The sequence below is a fragment of the Oreochromis aureus genome, linkage group 6, assembly GCF_013358895.1.
Source record: "Oreochromis aureus strain Israel breed Guangdong linkage group 6, ZZ_aureus, whole genome shotgun sequence".
Taxonomy (NCBI): Eukaryota; Metazoa; Chordata; class Actinopteri; order Cichliformes; family Cichlidae; genus Oreochromis; species Oreochromis aureus.
The window spans coordinates 17,394,814-17,415,377 of record NC_052947.1 but is presented as its reverse complement, the minus strand read 5'-3'; the positions used below and the strand labels follow the sequence as shown (position 1 = coordinate 17,415,377).

Genomic DNA, 20,564 nt, shown 5'->3' with positions numbered 1-20,564 from the left:
CTTCAGATTTCTACCTCGAAGATACAGAATATAAATATATACACATAAATATCACTGTGTAACCTCGACAGTGACGCAAAGTATCAGTGTCGATAGTGCCCGAAAAGAGTGATGTGTGGCTAATTGTAATTACCGTCATCGGTGGGGTTAAAACCACAAATGTCGCAGATGTGGCGGACCCACTTATTCATCTCGTCTTCAGTGTCAGCCACCAGATAAAAGATGCGGTCAAAGGTTTTGATGTCGAATATGTAGCTGTTCTCCAAATCTTTCTTGCTGAAGGTCAGACCGGCATCCACCTGAGGGAGAGCAACCGACACAGCTTAGCTTAATGTGGCATCAGCCAAGGAAAGACTAATAGAGCTAACCAAAGAAACAAAAAAATGGGAAAATTTATTAAAATGATCCTTTTTAATGAAGAGAATTTGCAAAACTAATCTAAAAGGTAACTGCTCTCTAAGCAACAAATTAAATTTGGAGCGCTAGAACCCAGCACTTAAACTATTATGCTAAAACATTTGTACACCGCAGTCACATAAAGGCCATTTTCATTATTTTACACTGATTTTTAAGGACAATTAAATTTATCTTGGATATTCATGCAAATACATCAAAGTGAAATCATGCAAACCTGGATCTATTCAAGATCGTAATAATTTATATAACTTATGCAATAAAACTACAAGGCAGAAGTAAAAGGGGAGCATACCTGTTCACACAAGTTGAGGTCAATCACACGAATGGGCTTCTTGGCATGGTCATTCTTGTAGTACTCCAACACGTCTGGGTCGCCTGTCAGACGGCCACTGCGAAGAACAAACCACCGCTTCTTCCATGCCTGCAGGGTGAGCACAGAAATGAGGCCAAAGGTTACATGTGTGTTCTCACAATGACTTCTCCGTTCCCAGATGACCACAGGCTGGCCAAATGCTGTACTTCTTCAGTTTAGCCACTGTGTCCTAGCATAGCTTGTGTCTTTGTGTGCATTCTCCACCAGCTGCACTGCCCTTGCTAAAAGAACAGTGAGAGCCAGAGGGAAGAGGCCCGCAACCAGAAATATGTGTCTGGGATAACCAGAACAAAAGCCACATAGTTTGGTCTAGCACCCTGGCTGCAGTGAACAACCAAATCTATAATAAGAAATGGCCAATTAGGTCCTCTCATTCAAATCCAATTTATTGTCTGTGAGAAAAAGACATCACGTAGCAGACAAAGAGTTCAAATTCAGACACAGGGAGTGGGAAAAAAAAGACATAAGCAGACAAGAGCTCTGACTTCAGCACTGTAAATAAAGGGTTGAGCAAGCAATCTAGTAATATAATCCTTGACTATATTAAGGACATTAATGAAACAATGGAATGAGACCATGGGAGGCTATCTACCATAATTTAATGCATCAGTAATAAAGTGTGACGAAAACATTCCTTTGTGCCACTAATTCCACGTACAGTTCATCTGTAATCATGATTAGCTCTTGCAGATATACGATATGTAAGACTGCCAGCTTCATCACTATGTTAAAGTGACAGTTACTGTGATTCACTGCTAGGTGGCCTTTTATAGCATTATTCTTCAAGCCATAGTATATCTGTAATATTTGGAATACGTGCAAGAGCGGTTACACTTGTGGCAGCAAATATTTTGATTGGGTCATTCATCCTGGACTTTCTCTGTTTGTGTGTGTGCGCCTGTCCACTCGGAGCCTCGCGTTCACTCATTGATGACAAAACTCAGTGCCATTCATACCCAAGTGGAGCAAAGTGCGGCATTATCAGGCACAGGAAGTTTAACCCCAGCATTAGTATGACAGCATGCATTCAAACTCCAAGGGTGCTCATTCACACCAGAATCGCGGATATTTGGACAGGGTGTTGCTCCGTCACTGACCCCAAAAGCCTGGATCAGATATCGAGGATCATTCACCAAATGTAGCATGGGGGAAGCTAACCTAAGGTAAGCATAGCAGCAGCAGTTAGGAGGTATTCCACACCTGGTACACCGACAGCTCTTATTTGTATGTTTGCAGTTAATTAAAAACAACATTTTCAAAGTGAAGCGACATGACTGAAAAGATGCTTTCTGTCGCTCTCGCCCACTTTCACTCCCAATATGTTGGTTTGTTACAAAGCTTTTATTTTAGTAACTTAGCATGCTGTCCTCAACTTAGTTAAATAATATTTCACTCCGGCTCTTTGGCAGCTCCACACGCGACTTGTGTTTGTGAAGAGAAAAAAATGTAAATAAATATATTTTATTTATTTACATTTTATTTTTAAGTGAGTAAGCAGTTTACATCAAACATGAGGAATTAACAAATAAGGATTTCAGCTTATTAACCCATGTTCTGATTATTATTATGGAACTCTTTTGTCCAATTACCCCAAATACTGTTGCTTATCCACCTTAACTTACTATTGGCTTTTCCCATAAGGTGCTCTTATGCATCTAAACCTGTTGTCTTGTTGTCTTGATAAGGGATCCTCCGATACTGGTGTCTGCTGATACTGATTCAAACACAGTTTTAAGTTAAAGGCTCTCATCTGAGGCTAATCCTTTCAGTGCATATTAAGCTCATGCCTACGGTAGTAAAAAGTGGCTTAAAACAAAGAGGGGAGAGCTGCAGGAGCAGGGCCGTCCATTTTTTTTTTTAAACTTTTGTGTTTTACTTCTTTATATTTCTTCTTCCTGCAGATTCTGAACTTGTTTACATATCTGGCATAGCTGTCATATCATGGGTTTTAGTTGTGAAGATAAAGGTAACTAAGAGTCAGGGGCCCACTTGGGTGTTTAAACAAAGCCAAAGGAAGGATTGCTTTGTCACTGCATTCAACTCTATTTAGTTTTACTAAAATAAACACACAGACACACATAAATGCTGAGTCAAAGAAGTCATGCTCTCTTGCTTTTGTTGAGTCATGGCAGCTGAAATGAATGTTTGTTTTAGAGCTCAAAATAAGCTCTCTGTGAAATTATTAGTGAGAATTGCCTAAGACAGAAAGGGCGATTTTGTAGAGGACAGAGGATTTGTGCAAAAATGTTTCACTTCCTTTTACTGCTAAAGCCAAGGGGCGAGAAAAAAAAAAGGACTTTCTTTTCTTTTTTCAAATATTTATTAAATGTGTTGTAACACCAAATGAAAACGGCCAACTCAACAACAGAACCTCTCTGAGTGATATTTGAAATGTGAGTTTAAAATGGCACACGAGATCTAGTAGACAAACAACCACCACTGAGATCAAACAGATAAGGAAGCATACCAGCAGAGTGTGAGGAATGCAAACTAAAGCTTTGTTGTTGCTGTTTTGGAGTAAGATTTTGACCCTATTAACAATGCTCTGGCCTTGTTTTTTCAACCCTCTGTTGTTTTTCCATCCACAGGGTGTCCTTTGTTAGTGGGCCAAGCGCCACACTGAGACGGCATGAAGAGCATCAGACCTTTCCCTACACCAACAGGATGAGCAAACAAGCAGACCTGCAGAGCTCTTGGATTTTCAATTACAAGCACACAGATATACAAGAATCAGACTGAAACGTTTAACAAAGAACATTCACATCACACACTTGCATGCAGCCCATGTTTCATACACTCTAGTTCAAAAGGCCTGCATTATATAATCACAAACACACCCACACAATCCGAACTGAGGCTTAAACCTATTAAACCTACATCCTTTGAGGTAGGCCCACTTAAATATCAAATTTAAGTACAAAAGCTTGGGTGGTGAAAAAAAAGAAAGGAAAAAACAAACAAAAAACACAAGGCTCATGTGCCCGTGCTGGTTTGACGGAGATGGTGGGTGTGGAGAAGGAACCTCTCTCTCTCTTCCATATGACAAAGCAATCTTGGGTCAGGTTACCCTGCAGGGAACAGAAGGACCAAGAGCTTGGGTTACAGCGAGGCCAGGCCCGCCCAGGGAGAGAGTGTTGACAACTGAGTAAGTCGTACACACTCAAGACACGGGCAAGTGAGACCTGGTCCACAAAACTGCTTCACAGCCACAGAGGAAAGTTCTTTTTAAAAATATGCACCATCCATCCATCCATCTTCTTCCGTGTATCCGGGACCGGGTCGTGGTGGCAGCAGCCTAAGCAGAGAAGCCCAGACCTCCCTCTCCCCAGCCACCTCCTCCAGCTTGTCCAGGGGAACACCAGGACGTTCCCAGGCCAGCCGAGAGATATCATTTCTCCAGCGTGTCCTGGGTCTGCCCTGGGGCCTCCTCCCGGTGAAAATATACACAGGACCGATAATTTACGTCATGAAAGAAAATTATAATAATAACAACAGACAAATATGTCACACAAGCAGACAACATCTGCAATTCCTGCACAATGACGACTCAAACATCCAACAACAGCATGAGATGTTACTGATAACCCATCTTAACAAAAATGTGCCTTCTGTTTGAAAAACACACTTGAAGTCCTTTATTACAATAAATGATAATAAATATGTTAAAGCACCTGTCCAGAGAATAAAAGTACTGAAAATGTACTGAGTTATTATATCAGTTAAAAGATTTATGATTCAGTCCTGGGACAGATTGTTAAAATATAATCATTTCAAACTATGTATTTACAGTATAACAACAGATGCAAACACAAAAGCCAGCTTTAAACCCATACGCAATACTGTGTTATGGGCCAGCCACAGTTAAAAGCAGTAGTTAGTGTTGCCATGAATCCGTGCGCAGTGTTTCTGCACTGCCACATTAGCATGGTCACAGACTGAAGTGGTTCTAGGAGGACAAGCTGTGTGGTAGCTAGAGCATCTCTCCTCCATCTGTGGGATTTCACACAGTTTTTCTTATGCACAATTATAAACACTCGCACTGTTTTCTACCAAAGATCTGCATCGCCCAGCCAGCCCTAGGCATATGAATAAAAATAAACACCTACATAGTTAATAACACACAAATGAAAACACCACCCAGGGTCTTCGCATCCCTGACGGCCAGCTCCTCACAAAGCTCCTCACTCACACCTCATGTCACTGGCATGGATGCATAATCATGTTTATGCACACAAGACAACATGAAAGAAGTAAAAATCAAATCAGTGCAACCAACTGTGGAATATATTCGCAGGAACTGCAACAAAGCAGTTAAAATCCATGCAGTGGTCAGTAATCACATTTCTCATTTACCTCCTACCAGATTGAAACGATTTAAGATCTAAGTGTGTTAAAAACATTAAGTGTTCCTTTTTTAAAAGTGCATGGGGAGCGACAGTGTAGTCAGGTACTAGACATGAGTTTCCTGTGGATTTTAACTTTACGTAAATTGAATACAACAATGCTACAAGTAATTGTCTTAGGACGGGTGATGTTACCTCCAATAAAATATCAGATGAAAAAGAAAACAAAATATATAAAAATTCTGCACATCCTTGTCGTTAGTGCATATACATCACACAGACAAAATTGTCAACACAAGCACAACAACACAAGAGTGCAAGGCCAATTGATTGCTGCCCACCATTACCCACCTCCTGTGGATGCTGATGAAGACTAAGATGGGGTCTTTAGTCCTGCTTTGTGGTTTGTATAGTCCATAGTAGCTGCTGCTTTGTTCAATTCATGGCTAAATCCAAGTTGATCTAAGACTGCTTGCAGTGCCTAATAACTGCATGATCTCTGCATGTCTATTGCAGCATTCTCTAAATCACCATCCTAGTCTGAACTGTTAAGTTCACCCAACGATCACAGAGCCCGCTTCAGCTTGTAGAAGTCTAGTGTTCGTGGCTCCGGGGCTGGGAATGGGACAGCATAGGACGATGCTGGATCGGGATGGGGAGGGCTCCCTTGGCATGGCAGCTGTGCCTGCTACCCGCGGTTCATCCCTCACCCCGTTTTCTCCAAGTAAGCCTTCTGATAGGATGGGACACAGGAAGAGACCCTCCATTTGCCCACCCAGGGCCTGGAGCCTACTAGGGGTAGACAGAGGGGGCATTGAGGGGCTCACTAAGATGATGACACAGGAAGGGAGGGTGGGAAGTTTGAAAAGAGATGCCAACTGAGTGGAGTCACGCTGCCGTCAGAGCCCTCCTGACCCAACATCACTGAGAATGACGGAGGCAAGGGTGGGGGAGAGAAGTGGGGAAAGGGCATAAAGTGGGGGGAAATCTGCGAATGTTAAAGTCCTATTTAAGTCCACAAAGAGAGAAATGGTGAAAGACGAAGATGAAGATATTAGCTGTATCTTCTACCATTAATCACAACAGAGGGTAGGCCTACCCTAGATTGTATTTATTGTGCAGCGCCTACCTAAACACATAATCTCAAGATGTCAGAAAGAGCTACATGATTTACCCTAGAGCAAGCTATAATCGGAATTCCTTAGATGGGTCTGTGGAGGGACCAGGACTCCTCCTCTCAACCTGTATCTCTATTCTGGTCTTCTGAGAGCATATACGAAACCAGCCTGCACCTGCAGACCTCTGATGGTGGAGGCTGCAGCCTACGACGAACTGTAGCTTTTGCTTTATTCATCCCTTTTTCTTTTTTGTTTTTTCAGAAATGTCAGTCTTTTATTTTGTAGTATGTTAACCCAACACAGGCAGTTTGAGCTTGTTTATGTGGAAAGTGGAAAAAACTTGAAGGAGTCTGGAAACATTCCCACTGCACTGGAAGCAAATTAGACAAACTATGCCTTTTAGGCATTGATTGGTATCGATGCTGACACTATCCCCTGTTTCAGCTTGTTGGCATTTGCTTGTGTAATATTTCAGCATCTTACTTCTATGCCAACACATGAAATAAGCTAGTTGGGGAAAGTATTGCTAGTTATCAAGCTATGCCAAAGTCCATAATAGAGGAAGAAATGACTGAACCAAAATGATACCACAGTGTGTTGATTAAAGACTAAGCTCCCAAATGCAGTAGGATTTAAATAAATACACACTTCTGAGCTATGTGCTTTTGCCTGCTGCTGCCAAACCTGACTGCATGCTGAAATAGTTCAGAGTACAAGAATTTGATGTAATTTATTACTCTGAATTTGTGAAAATAGCTGCTAGTGAAGCACCCTGCCAATGACACTCAAGCTCCAGCAACTCCAGCTTTACTACGCTTAAAAGGCTAATTGTGCTTCATGGTTTAGATAGCTTAATGTAGCTTTAAAGGCCTTTAAGTGCCCTAATTGCTAATGCAAATGTACTCTCATCACAGGCTGTTAAGCTGCATACTTAAACTCCTCCATATGTCTAATGGTAAATGACAGAAAGGAAGGCCTATGTGAATCTACAGTTGCACATAGGCAGTCGGGATATTACATAAGGCTGTTTGTTCAGGACACAGTCAGGTGTGCCGTCTCACTAATAAATCTGTTGGACAACATGTGAAGAGTTATTTCTGCTTCAGGGAGAGTTTGTCAGTGTTTAATGTGTGCCGATCAGTGGTAATGCAAGAACAAGTTGTGACTATTTTGCATATTAAATGCAGTGTACCAAAGTCAATTGTCAGGAGGCCAACAGGACACTTACAATAACTGATTACAACACTATGCTGAAGGGCTGCACCCTCTGACTGAAACAAATAAGCAGTGCTTTTATTACCACTACTTTAGTGAGAGCAGCCAAAAGCTCAAACCAGAGGAAAAAAGACCAAAATACACCTTACTACTACTACTACCACTACTACTGGTGGGCTTAATGGTTCCAAAGTTGTGAACCTGAGGGCATGTAAATCTGGATTGCCAGCAGAAAAATAAACTTGAATGTATGTGGTGTCAAAAGACAAATAAATAAAATACCAGGAACTAAAAGTACCAGCTCTAAAAGCAATCCAAGTAAAGGTAATGTTAATCCTCACAATTGGTAACATTACTGAAGTCAAGCAACAGACCAAAGACAAGTTTCAGTCCAACTGACTCATAACATACCTAAGCCTCAAACTGCTGATTTATTTAAAAGACAAAACATAAAAAAAAAAAAAAACAGTGTTGCAAAGCTGACTCAGCGAAACAGCCAAAGACAGAACACTGGGAAAGAACAGTTAACATTTCATTAACGTGCTGTGAATTAAACAAACTCCTAAAACTACAAATTAAAAAACGTCGACCCCAAACACTAGAAACTTTAGGTCCAAGCATTAGCAGCTCTCCAACTAGTAACATTAAAGTTGAACTGCCAACTAGCCAAAAGAAAAAAAGAAAGAAAAAGTGCTGCATATGCACACAATCAAAACATCTGCACACATAGCATGCAAACAAATCCCATTCACTTTCCTGTTTTGGAGGAAAACGGGGGCTGCTGGAGAATACTCTAGTTCTAAATAAATTATGACTGTGAGAATCCAGGGAAATTTATTTGTGCTGTGCTGAACAACAGCACAAATGTTAGTAAGCATTAATATGTCATCCTAAGAACAGTTATTATAAGACGCTGCCTTTAAATTTAATCTCTAACACAGTTCACAGTAACGTCTCTTCCAGGGTGGCTACTTACTGTGTTTACTTTAGGTCAGACTCAATAGACAAGTGGTGGGGGGAAAAAAAGGTGATATTAAAAATCATGTGTTTTGCATAAATTCTTGATCCCCCCAATCTCTGAATCACAGACAGAGTGTGTCAAGTAAAGACTCACAGAGTCACAACGGCCACATTTATAGGTAACACCAGAAATATCCTTTAACATTAATGTCACAATGCAAAGCTGCTTTCACTCTTGGCGTGGCTGTTTTGTCATCGTCATGATCCAAACCACACTGGAGAACAAGGGACACGGTAAAATAAACAAGAAAAAAAAGTGAAACATGCAATCTGAAAGTCAGCTTCCTGGTTGTTCTGTGCACAAACCGTGCCACATTTGTATTCAGCTATATCCTGTTTTTTTCTCCCTAAATTTAAATCCATCTGTGCTGAATTTATTGTCAATTTCAAACCTCAGCCTCAAACATGTAACCATAACTGAGCCGTGCTGTGTCAAGATTTCACACATGACCTTTGTTGTAAAAAGAAAACTCAGTACCTCCCTAAACTACAGTCAAGTAAACAAGTAAACATTGTATCTCCTGTCTTGAGCTATTGCATCATCACCTGTGCAGTTTTCACCTTTACATATAGATCTGTGATTAGCTGAACTCGTTGCACTCAGCGTTAGCTTTAGCTTAGCTCTGGGTGCACAGTTAACACGAAGCAGCATGCGACTGGCTGAGCCATCTGTCCCATCTGAGTGGGCTGCGGGTAAATGACCTGCACCCCAGCTGCACTGACTCATCTCGTCTAGGACAGCTTCTCTGTTTGTTCAGAAAAAGAAGAAGAAGAAAAAAAAAACCACAGTGTGAGGTTTAGAGCTGAAGGAGAGACGGGGCACGGGATACGCACGGGGTGAAGCTGAGGGAGAAAGAGAGAAGGTCAAGATTTCAGTGATAATATGAGAAAAAAAAAAAAAAAAAAAAACAGTAAATGATGCTCTTTTATCTGCCAAAAATCACCACCAGACTCGATTTTTATGACCACATAGAAAACACATCTCTTATTGGTTATTTCATATGATATAAAAAAAAAATCCTTGTATTAGCCTCACACTCACACAATACATCTTTCCACAGCAGGAAATTAAACGTACTACAGTAACCAGTGTGTCCGTATTGATCTGTGTACTCTTCAGAGTTGTCTCATTAGGAGGAATAAGGGTGCCTGGAGGGAGGTGAGGAAAAAAAACAACAGATGTATTAGGCGCTCTAATCTTACTTGGTGTTCATGTGGAAAATTATACATGAAATTCAATCCTTAGTGCCGTATTAGAGGATACGTCAATCTAATCCGATTCTAGCTTCAATCCAAACAATTAAAGCTGCTCCTGTGTAAACACTTAAGCATGTCGCGTATCTGAACGAGTATTTCTTCCACTGTTGATATGCATAACTAATATGGAAATTCTTGTGATTAAGTGGAGTCAGAGAAAGGTCACACTACAGCAACACCAAAACAGTAACACTGTTTCAATTTGTGCTGCCAAATGCTGGCCAGTTTTATTTTAATAGTTATCAATTTTTAAATCGAGTTCGGGGGGAAAACAAAAACTGTAGGAGCGAATTTCACAGAGCCCCTGTGACATTTTCAGCTATTTGGGTTAAATGCCTGATTATTATGAAATTGCAATCGCTGACGCAGAAAGGCAAACAAACTACGACAAAACATTTCCATGACACTGCGATCTTACTGAAATGCGGTAAACAAATGCCCAAATTTTTAGAGACCACACTGCTTCCCTGAGTCTCGCTATCACGTCCTTTATACTTTGCTGAACAAAGGCTGTTTTAAGAGAAGAGTGTCAAGAGCGTCAGAGATTTTGGCACTCATGGCCTTGGTGACGAGGTCTGCAAAAGGAGTAGGAGGGGAGGGACAAAAGCTTCTCTATGCTTGGTGCTGCAACTTGTATAAATCAGTCTTTGTTAGTGAGACATGACTGGGATTCTTGCTAAACAGCTATTTTTACATCCCTGAGCACTGCAGAGGGCAGCTAACGTACCAGTAAGAGTGCATGGCCTTTGGCTAAGTGAGGCCGTTCAGCCAACGTCATCTGCCCCTCCGCCTGCTGGAAAGAGAGGGGACCTCCTGGAAAGCTGTGCATGACCGAGGTCCACAGTCAGTGAGCGGTTGCTAATAGCCAGCTAACGCTATGACCAGTGTCGGACTTCCAGGTAAACACTCGTGATTATCCTGGTGAATCATGGTCATGCAAGCTGGAGTATTGTTAGACCAATCTAATGCAATGACCCAAAGTGAACAGCTGGCACAGCAGATGGCCAGTGCAACGGCGAGTCCTCTATAAGCATAAAAACCATACAAAAAAAGACAATTTCCTACACAAAGAGCAGAAAGGTCTAGTATATAGGTGTTTTCTTCTAATTATTACTGACAAAGGAGCTTCTTTAATTCTTTTCAGCCATCAAATTAGTAGAATTGCCAACTTTATCAAGATTTTTGTTTAACATTCACTTCACTCAAACATGACACCTGTTAGCAGATAGCAAAGACACAGTGGAGAGTAGAAAAGTTAGGATTAGGAAAAGTTGGGATTCTAAAGAAGACTTTCTTTGTGTCTCACGGCTGCTTCACTAAGATATTAAAAGACATTCTTAGCTTTAATGTTGAAGTTCTAACAAAGACTCTACCAATACGTCTTTGCCTCCGTCTTAATATTTAATCTTATCTGCTGCCATGTCAGTTAAACCTGACAGAGCACAAGCACCGAATGACAGGACATTAAGTTTGGACTGAAATTCTGATTAAATCAGCATTCAAGTTGGATCTTGGTGAATTACAGATTATGAGATTTTCTCTAAATGTCTTCTTGAGAAATTGTTTTTAGAGACAGCCCAAAGAAGGATGTCATTAATGTTTTAAAACCAGCTCTTTCCTTGTATTTCATTCTAATTTAACCAGACTGCATACATAAAAGAAGGCACAAAGAAAGCTTCTTTTTCTTTCATGTTTCACCTTTTGCTGCTGTGAATGGATCCAACAGGCTTCATTTCAGACTTCAGTTTTATACATGGATCCATAAAATGAGCAGGGATTGTTATTGCGCCTTACAAATAAGCTTTGATGGCCTAATGAAAACTCATTTTCCTGCAGCACTGGTGTATGAAGGAAAAAGAATTACAGTACAGGTTGTCTATGACTGGCTAAAAATAGTGCCCCTACCTTGGAAGCTGCACATCTGTAGTACAAAGTTTCTTAGCAGTATTCTGGAGTATTTCTTGATGGTGAATTAGTGCATGTGGCGCTGTTGTTGTTGTTGTTTGCGCCTTTTGCCTTTATCATGTGGTGCAGTGTGTGTGAGGGTCTGCAGTTTGTGACCTCTCCCTCCTCCGACTTCCTTTTCAGTGTAATCAGGTTGTCCCAGACCTTCATAGCTGCCATTTCTAAATCAGTGGGGGTGGGACCAGGAGAGCTGCAGTATGTGCTACGCTCACAGAAATATGGAAGTACCACAACGTACTCCACTTGATATTCAAATAAATAAATAAATAAATCTCGGTGTAACTATTTTTACTTTTACAGTTTATCGTTATTCAGCTGCAACACACTGCATAATGTTCATTGTCTGCATGAAACCCATTAAGTGATAATTAAGACAAAATGTCAATAATTATTCAACAGGGACGTCAATATCAGCATCGTAAATTTGATTATATACACAAATATTAAGAAAGCAATATGTAAAGTGACTCCATGGTTCGGTGTTTAACGCGTTCACCTTCCATGTGAAAGATCCCCAGCCCAAGACTGGCAGGACACACAAGCCCTGCCTCTGTGGTCACACACACAAGCCCTGCCTCTGTGATCACACGGCAGCGTAGTCATAGTGCCGATTGCAAACCGGGATAAATAGAAAGATTGCCGTCAGGAAGAGCATCCGGTGTAAAATCTGTGCCTTATCAACCCGTTGTCGCAACCCGTTGGGAAAAGAGGGAGCATTTGAAGGGTACCTTTTACATCTACTTGAATATTTAAGTAAAAAATAAAGACACTTGATTGTGACAGTTATGAAAAAATATGGTAGCAGCTGCAGCTCTTCTGAGCAGCGCACACAGCATGATTTCCTCCTGAAAAGTTGTTCGACACAGTAATGCTGGAGAGTTCCATCTACCTGCAATCACCACAGTGTGTGCCTTAAAGTCAAAGCATAATGCTGTATTGGAATGCTATATATATATATATATATATATATATATATATATATATATATATATATATATATATATATATATATATATTCATTTTTACGTTTTAAAGCATGATTTATGGCCAGTTTTAACAGCACATTTACCCAGACTATCCCCCTGTGTGATGATGGATATTCAGGATCATTTGTCCTAACCAGGATCTTGCTTGAAAAAGAAATATATGAAAATATGTTTTCTAACGCTTCATGTTGTTTTTCCTGGGATAAGTTTCACACATAAAGCCCCGCCCCCAGTTTACAGCAGTGAAATATTAATTTTTTCATTTCCATTCCTAATCAAAAGTCTATCCGTAAGTCATCATTTTACGGGCGTCGCAGTCTTTGCATTTCTTTTTCTGCGGTAGAATCTGAAGACTGCATCCTCTTCCCTGGATCTGAGCCCCCCCGCTTCCTGTGGAGACTTTATGATTTGGTTTCCCATCTGCACTCTCAATAAAAAGAGGTCAGAGATGCCACAGCGTGCATAGCTTTCTGTACTCGCCTCCTTCACAAAACCACTACCACAGTAGAAGGCAGACCCCAAATGCTTCTCCCAGTGCTGCCAACATACCTTGTCGGTGACTGGAGGTCAAGAGACAACAAGGAGTGATGTCTCACTCCAGTGTGTTTTCTATGTGGAACAGGCTAAGTGTAATTATATTAAGATGATAATAATTATATGATAATTAAAGCAACTTAAAAAAAAATAGTAAAAGCATCCTTGGTAGCTAGGCAACAGTGGGAAAATGAATATAGAGCTATCACAAGCATTACCTTACTGCAGATATCAGACGGTGAGAGAGGTTTGCTCATGCTGAGCTGTGGGTTTTGTGCTTTACAATAACGTAGCTCTAAGCAGTGCAACAGTGAGAGTGTACGTGAGTATCTTAACAGAGTCACCTGTTAAACTACTGTGACTGATCCAAAGGGTTACAGCCAAGTTACGCGGGCTACACGAAGTGCAACGCCACAGTGCATCAGCGATGTATGCGAGCAGTACACTAGATGGATAAAAGCTGTCACTCAAATTAGACTGCACCAGAAACACTAGTTTGTTAAAATAATAACAATTAATATATTTTGTGAGTGACAGCACCTAACAGCAGTTTATTGTACAAATGACCAGAAACAGCCACATTCGGCACAGGCATGCTGACATTGCCCTGCAAAAAACAACAAAACAAAACTGCAATGTTGGGACGAGAGTTGGCTGAGATTTTGGGTAAAATTTATTTGAGCATCTGTTTAGCCAGTTTTTCTTTATTTGATTGAACTGATCGAGCTTTGGTAAAGTGGATATGTGATGTAAATTAGCCATGTGCTGCTGATATTCATGCTTTCGTAGTCATATGGAGCTAATGTCTGTGAGCATAAAAGCTGGTTGTAAAGCATGCTAGTCTGACCAAATTTTAATCCGGTGTGAACTGAAAATACACGAGAATAGTTGAGTTTATGTTTTTGTTAACTGACAAAAGTTGTTTTAGCGTTACCATATTTTATATATTTTCATTTAAGTGCATTCAGTTCAGCCAACAGCCCGAAACAGTTTGATATTTAATTTACTCCCAAGAAGCAAGCAGCAAGCTGTCATGATGGAGAAGGAAGATGCTGGAGAGTGTTTAGCATTTTCACTGGAAAAATGATTAACTAGTGATTGAAGATATGATCTATTCAGCTAGTCATTTTAGGTATTACAATCAGGAGAGATTCAATTGTCCAAATAAATTATATCAAAAGAAATGCACAATTCAGTGACCTGCAGTGCTGAGAGGCCAAAGACGGGAGAGGAAATTAACAAAGAGAAATACAAAACAGAGCTAAAGATAGGACCACCCAGGCAAACAAACTGAACTACAATACTAGCTTATGTGTGTGTCCTACTGAACCTTTGAATGCTCATCTTAGAAACACCCACAAACCCCCCAAAAAATCCCAACTGGTTCTTAACTTCTCAATTATGAACCGTTACCACAGCATAGCCATACTCCCATCTCAGAGTCAACCTCTTCATTTCTCTCTTCTCCAAGAGAAAACAAGAACCATCACATCGTTCCTTTGTATGCAACTACCCCATCTTCCCACACAGGTCAAAAAACACAACAGTGAGAATCCCAAGTCTCAATTCTTACAGAAGAGCCAAAGTTCAAGACCAACAATTCACAAGAAAACAGACATTTCACTTTTAATTTACTGCAAATGACTAACCTTGCATGCATTAAAGTTCTCTGTGTTATTTATTTATTTTATTTTTATAACATGTGTTCAGTTCCAGACATTTTTCAATATATTTCAGCAAAGTTTTACGACAAACAGCAGAGACAAATCTGGACGGGTATAAAGCAATAATATTGATGAATTTTGTGCTTGCTCATTCTGTGGTTGCACATAGCTCTGTACAGACAACAATGATATTTTTATTGTCACTGCAATATGAGCCTACACCACGGACTCATCAGAAAATGTTGCCTGAAATGCAGCGAATCAGAAACGTCATCTGAGTCACGCATGTCGTGCCAAAATATTCAACATTACTCAACAAAGCCCATTCAAAATTTCCTGTTATTTCTTCATTTGGTGGGGATAGGCCCGAAACATAAAACAATAACCTATCTAAGTAGCATATCTATTAAAGTCAAAATATAGGGCCTATATTAAACAATGTACATTGAATATTTTTCTTTTAACTGTGCAGGTCTTGCATAACTGGGATATTTCAGTTCTTTAAAATGTAAACAGCAATGAATCATCTGCAATATTCAAATATCAATAAGGAGATCATTAAAGATGTTATCTTGATGTTATCGACTAAATTTCATGGCTTTTTGAGCTTTATAAAGCTTTATAAGTTGAGCACATGAAATTTCACACTAGAACAGGCTGGAGACACGTGTAATTATTCTGAAGCTCAATATTTCAATATAAGAATGTCCTTAAGAAACAGTTTTAAAATGCTTAATTACAAATGATAATATCGAATTATTGCACAACCAAATAGCAAGCTAATGGGGATCTGTGCAGAAACGTGTGCAGCAGCTAGAGCCAGCCTGGGTAGAAGCTGTTAAGACCAAACAAACATGGCGACATGGCAGTTGTTTTATGCAACTGGGCATATATTATGGAGCTACCACTTGTGCATTCCAGCTTTGCCAGAAATAAACTGGTTAACAGACATCTGCCGTGTACAGTAAAAACAGAACGTGCGCTCTTCAGCAGTGCGCTGACCCATTAGGAACATCTACTGCAGGATCAAAACATGCCAGTTCGCTTCCTTCCCCATCAACACAATCAGTCATTCCCTCCCTCAATCCACCATCCTTCGGTCACTTTGCTTTCATGTGCAGCTGTGAAATTCTCACCCAGCCAGGCGCCATCTGACCCCAGCCCCAACAATCTACGGTAGCGGTCCAAAGAACACAGACCCCGGTAGTCATACTGCTATCTTTGCAAATAGCGCACACAAAGATGAAAGACCATCTGAAGGGCAAACAGGTGTTCTTCATTTATGGGCTTTCACAGGTGACCTAATAGCAGGATAACATCATGATTCTTCAAACTCTATTACCTCAAAAACTACTATGACTTAAAGCAAAGACCACAACCACCTAGCCATAACTTCAAATACACAGTAGGACAATCTGAAACAACTAAAAGATGGTAATTTTTTTAAAGTGTGGCGTGACCTTGAACTTTGAGGGTGAAACAAAAAAGATCTACAAATGAAACGGTAATGCTTACCCAGGTTTGCAACAGCAGGCAGTTTGTTCTCTGTAGCTTTGTTGAGGATGTTCCCTAAACCAACTGCGTGGCCCTCGTCTCGTGTCCATGCAGCCCAGGACCACAGTACCCCTGTTATTCCTTTGGCTTGGATAGGCAGCTGTGCATTTGCTGTCGTTTCTGCACTAACTCTTCCTCGCAGGGCGGAGACAGGAACTCTCAGCCAAGCAATCATCCCATATCATTCATTAGAGTATGCTCCGACAGCAGGAGGGAAAGACCGAGAGAGAGAAAGTGAGAGGGGGAGATGTAACAGATGAGAGCGCGAGGAAGAGAAGAACCGATAAGCAGCTCTGAAGAGTAGCTGAGAGAATGGTGGGTCACCCCAGCCTCACTTTCAGACAGGCTCAGACTTAAACCGTACTCACAAGGTAAAGCATTAACTCCAGTGGAGCAGGTTTAAATATTAACACAGTCTCACATCCTGTATGACTCAAGGAACACAGAAGTGTCAGTAGTTTCCTATAATGTAGGAAACTACATATACATAGATATACATAGTTTTTTTTTCATCATACCTAAACCAAATACCTCTTGCTAGGTTTTCCAGGAAGTACGAGTCTTTGTGAAACAGCAAAAAGGAGAGAAAAAACACACACAAAGCAAAATAACATCCCTTTGTGGAAGTTTCCACTTTGTAAGCGCTTTTTATCTTCCTGGTCATCTGTTCCCAACACACAAGCCGGGCAAAAAGATTTCCTGTTTTGCCTTCTTTTGTCACCGTGGCTGTGTTTGGGGGGTGTTTTGTCGGGTGCTAACTTTAGAACCTCGGCTAAAAATTTACCTGTTACCGCAACGGGTAATGTCTCGGCTTCTCCGTAAAAACTACACGGCCCAAATGATGCAACTAGACAGTGATGACTGTCTTCTTTGGAAGCTAATGATTCACTGAGGGCAATTCCTGCGCACGGTGTGCTATAAATGCTATTAACGTCTATGCAGCGGGTAGAGGAAGCAGAGACGGTAACACATCTGCACTGTGAAAACTTTATAAGAGAATTCAAGGATTTGCTCACGTTGCGCAGCCAGTGTTACCTGATACCAATGTGTGGGTGAGAGATTGCATTCAGTATACATATAGTATTTCTCTAGTTATTAAACACAACAACCAAAATGTCCTTGTGTGCAGCCAGAACCAAAGCACAAGCAAGGAAAAAAATAAGTGTTTAATAACCATTTTAGAGTTAAAGACATGGCAGGTGAATTGTATGGCAGCATGGTCAACGATTTTTACTTCCCAATAAACGGTGCTTGCTATTTCAGGTGGCCTTAAAGTGTCTCTAATGCATTCAAAACTGCTCTTAAAAACAGTTTCTCCTCACACAAGAGCTGACAGAGCACTCGCTGGAAGTTGCTGCAGTCAATGATAGTCATTTCCTTTGCATAGGCAAAGCTCACACTTATTTTTAAAGGATTTCCAACACAACTGTGGTCATTTTGAACATGTGGCCCAGTCTATGATAAACAAAAACAAAAAAGAAGAAGAAAATGTTCATTTTCGAGCACTTTTTTGTGATACTCATTCATAACTTACTTTTCAACAAGGCATTTGAGGTTGTTCATTTATACTCAGTTGTTTACATATGACTTATTTAAAGATTAATTGTGCTGTAACAACACATTTAAAAAAAAAGTGTAGCCATCAGTGATAGTCACAACCATATGGTCCAAATACACAACCTTAAAGTGGGATTTAGGCTACCTAAGAGTCGTCAAACTTCCACCCACTTCCTGTCTTCTATATTTCCTGCGTACTTTACCCCAAGTACAAATTTCAATTTGAATGTCTGATAAATACTTGACTCTATTTCTGACCTACTGCAGAGGGTTAACAAGCTACCGCTGTTTGTTAAATATGCAAAGCAGCAAATCTACAATGACACAAAACAGAATCCTGAATGAGAAGCTAGCTGGTTACTAAAGCGCAATTAATATATCTTTACCTGGTTCTGACGAGTCCAAGCTTAGCTCAGATAAAAAAGAAAAAACACGGTGCAAGAAAGGCAAGGTAACCAAGCTGCTGACCAGCCACTGTTGTCGAGTGAGTCTGGTCACTTTCCTGCCTACCCTACTGACTTCCCTCCCCTCCTCTCACTCCGTCAAGTCTCCAACACCCTGCTCCAATAACCCCTGACCCACAGGAAGTAGACACAATGGACTGAAAATAACACACCACCTCCCCTGGCAACAACTGCCCACCGCAAACCCCCCACTGCACACCATTCTACACTGCAGAACACCTACAGAACAGGCTGGCTCAAGATAGGTGGGTTGAACCAAAAATATCAGCCACTACTCAACAAGCTGTGCCCACACGCCACAAAAGTGCACCGTCCCACTTTGCATTCCAAGCATGACTTCTTTTCTTTTTTTTAAATTCACTCCTGCAATAAAAAGAGAGCCATCGATGATATTATATATTAATATCGTGGATATTCTGGTATATTTATACATCAAGTCTTCAGTTTCACACTACAGCAGGTTGTGCTGCAGACTCATGATGATCCCACTGCACCCCCACTGCACAGTGAGATGAATGACTTCTCCACAGTCAGGACTAAAAAGCATCTGTGAGTGTCTGTGTGGGTGTATGTGTGTAAATGTTAGGCTTATTTGTTATGTTAATAATGCTTGCCCTCAAATGAAGTATACACCAATGAACCCCCGGCAAGATATCTATAAAGATATTTTTATTACTATACTTAAAAAAATGGTATAAAAAAGAAAAGCTGGGTAACAGACAGCTTGCTGACACTGTGTTACTCCACTGCATGTGTGCATCTAACCCAGTTCTTATCCATGTAGCAGTCTAATCCAATCAGTCCAATGAAAATTATTCCAAATCAGATTTAGTGGCCAGTGAGAGGTTGCCTTAGACGTGATCTAATTAGTCGCTCCCTTGGAAGAGTCTGTCCACTAGGAAATGGCTTGAGATGCCGAACGCAGAGATAAGGAAATGGAGTCTGATATGTAATTCTGTGTGGCTAGTGGTGTTGCTTTCAAAAAAGTGGTGCCTGGTTACAGAACAGAAGAAGGGAAAAAATAAAAAAAGCTCAGCGTTATAAAGATCAGAGTTACGAGTTAATGACTCTGCTGCAAAAGGTAATTCACCAAGCTGCCTTTCACAGATCTGAGCGCGCCGTGTTGATTCTTATTTTCATTAACCGTGTTTGGTGTCCTGTTCTTAAGAGCTGATGAGCATGCCCGGGCTTGTTTCTCAGCCAAGGTAAAGACACACCTCCTTTTTACACCAGTCCCCTGAAACTGGTACACACCTCTGCTCTCTGTTGTCACATTCAGATGATACCACTTTACTTTCAGCTGAAAGCAAATTTGTATGGTGTAAACACATACCTGAGAGGTTGTGTGCTGCATCAGTGGTTGTGTGCTTCCCACACACTGGTTCGCCTTTACCAAAGAATGTGTGGAATTTCTTGTACACACTACAAGCGGCAAAAACAACAATGCCAAAGATTTTTACAACTGAATTATTCCATAAAACAATTTGGCTTTTTTTTAAGCGTTTACATGTTTGCTGACTTATTCTCACTTATGGGATACATAGCTACAAATTAAACCTTTTATACAAAAGGTTTAACTTCCTAAAACGTATAGTCTATATATAAAGATCTTGCTCTGTAATGTGGAACGAAAAGAAAAAAAATCCATGCATTTGTGCATTTCAAGGTTTTATGGCCATCTAATGCGTGCTGTAGCGAGAAAGCCAGGGTTTGATCCACCACTTAAACCGCAATTATGCATTAACTCCTTTGTAAGAGCTGTCTCCATTAAAAACAAAGTGGTGTCCCATACCCTTTAATAAACAATTTACCATTCACCTCAATAGTCCTGACCACAGACTGCCTCTCTTTTTATATGAAAAAAATATAAAAATTGCAGGACAATGAGGATTTATTCATAAACTATAAAATTTTTGCTGCTTCTGATGATGGTTACAAAAAGATGCCCAATTTATCAGGAGACTATCCTAGCTGTCACTCAGACAAGAGGCAGGATCCACCCTGTTAGTCCTGTGTTAGACTTGGCTGTCTAACATAGAACTGACGCAAAAGGGTAGACAACCATTCCAATCCACATCTACACCTTGAGACAACTTA

The 20,564-nt window shown here is 40.5% G+C and overlaps 1 protein-coding gene and 1 long non-coding RNA gene across 6 annotated transcripts in view; both read right to left on the bottom strand.

Moving 5' to 3' along the window:
• The window catches only part of gab1 (GRB2-associated binding protein 1), a 52,435-nt gene that overhangs the window by 15,187 nt on the left and 16,684 nt on the right, over positions 1–20,564 (bottom strand). For all 5 annotated transcript variants that reach the window (XM_039612913.1, XM_031752332.2, XM_031752334.2 and 2 more), the window contains 2 exons: positions 710–838; positions 134–299 (listed from right to left, as the gene is read on the bottom strand). In XM_039612913.1, coding sequence (XP_039468847.1) covers positions 134–299; positions 710–838 — 295 coding nt within the window. The remainder of the gene's footprint in view (positions 1–133; positions 300–709; positions 839–20,564) is intronic.
• On the bottom strand, positions 3,866–11,802 carry LOC120440439. The gene is made up of 3 exons (XR_005613250.1): positions 11,649–11,802; positions 9,529–9,635; positions 3,866–9,329 (listed from the first exon to the last, which is right to left on the bottom strand). It is a non-coding gene; the product is annotated as an uncharacterized LOC120440439 (long non-coding RNA).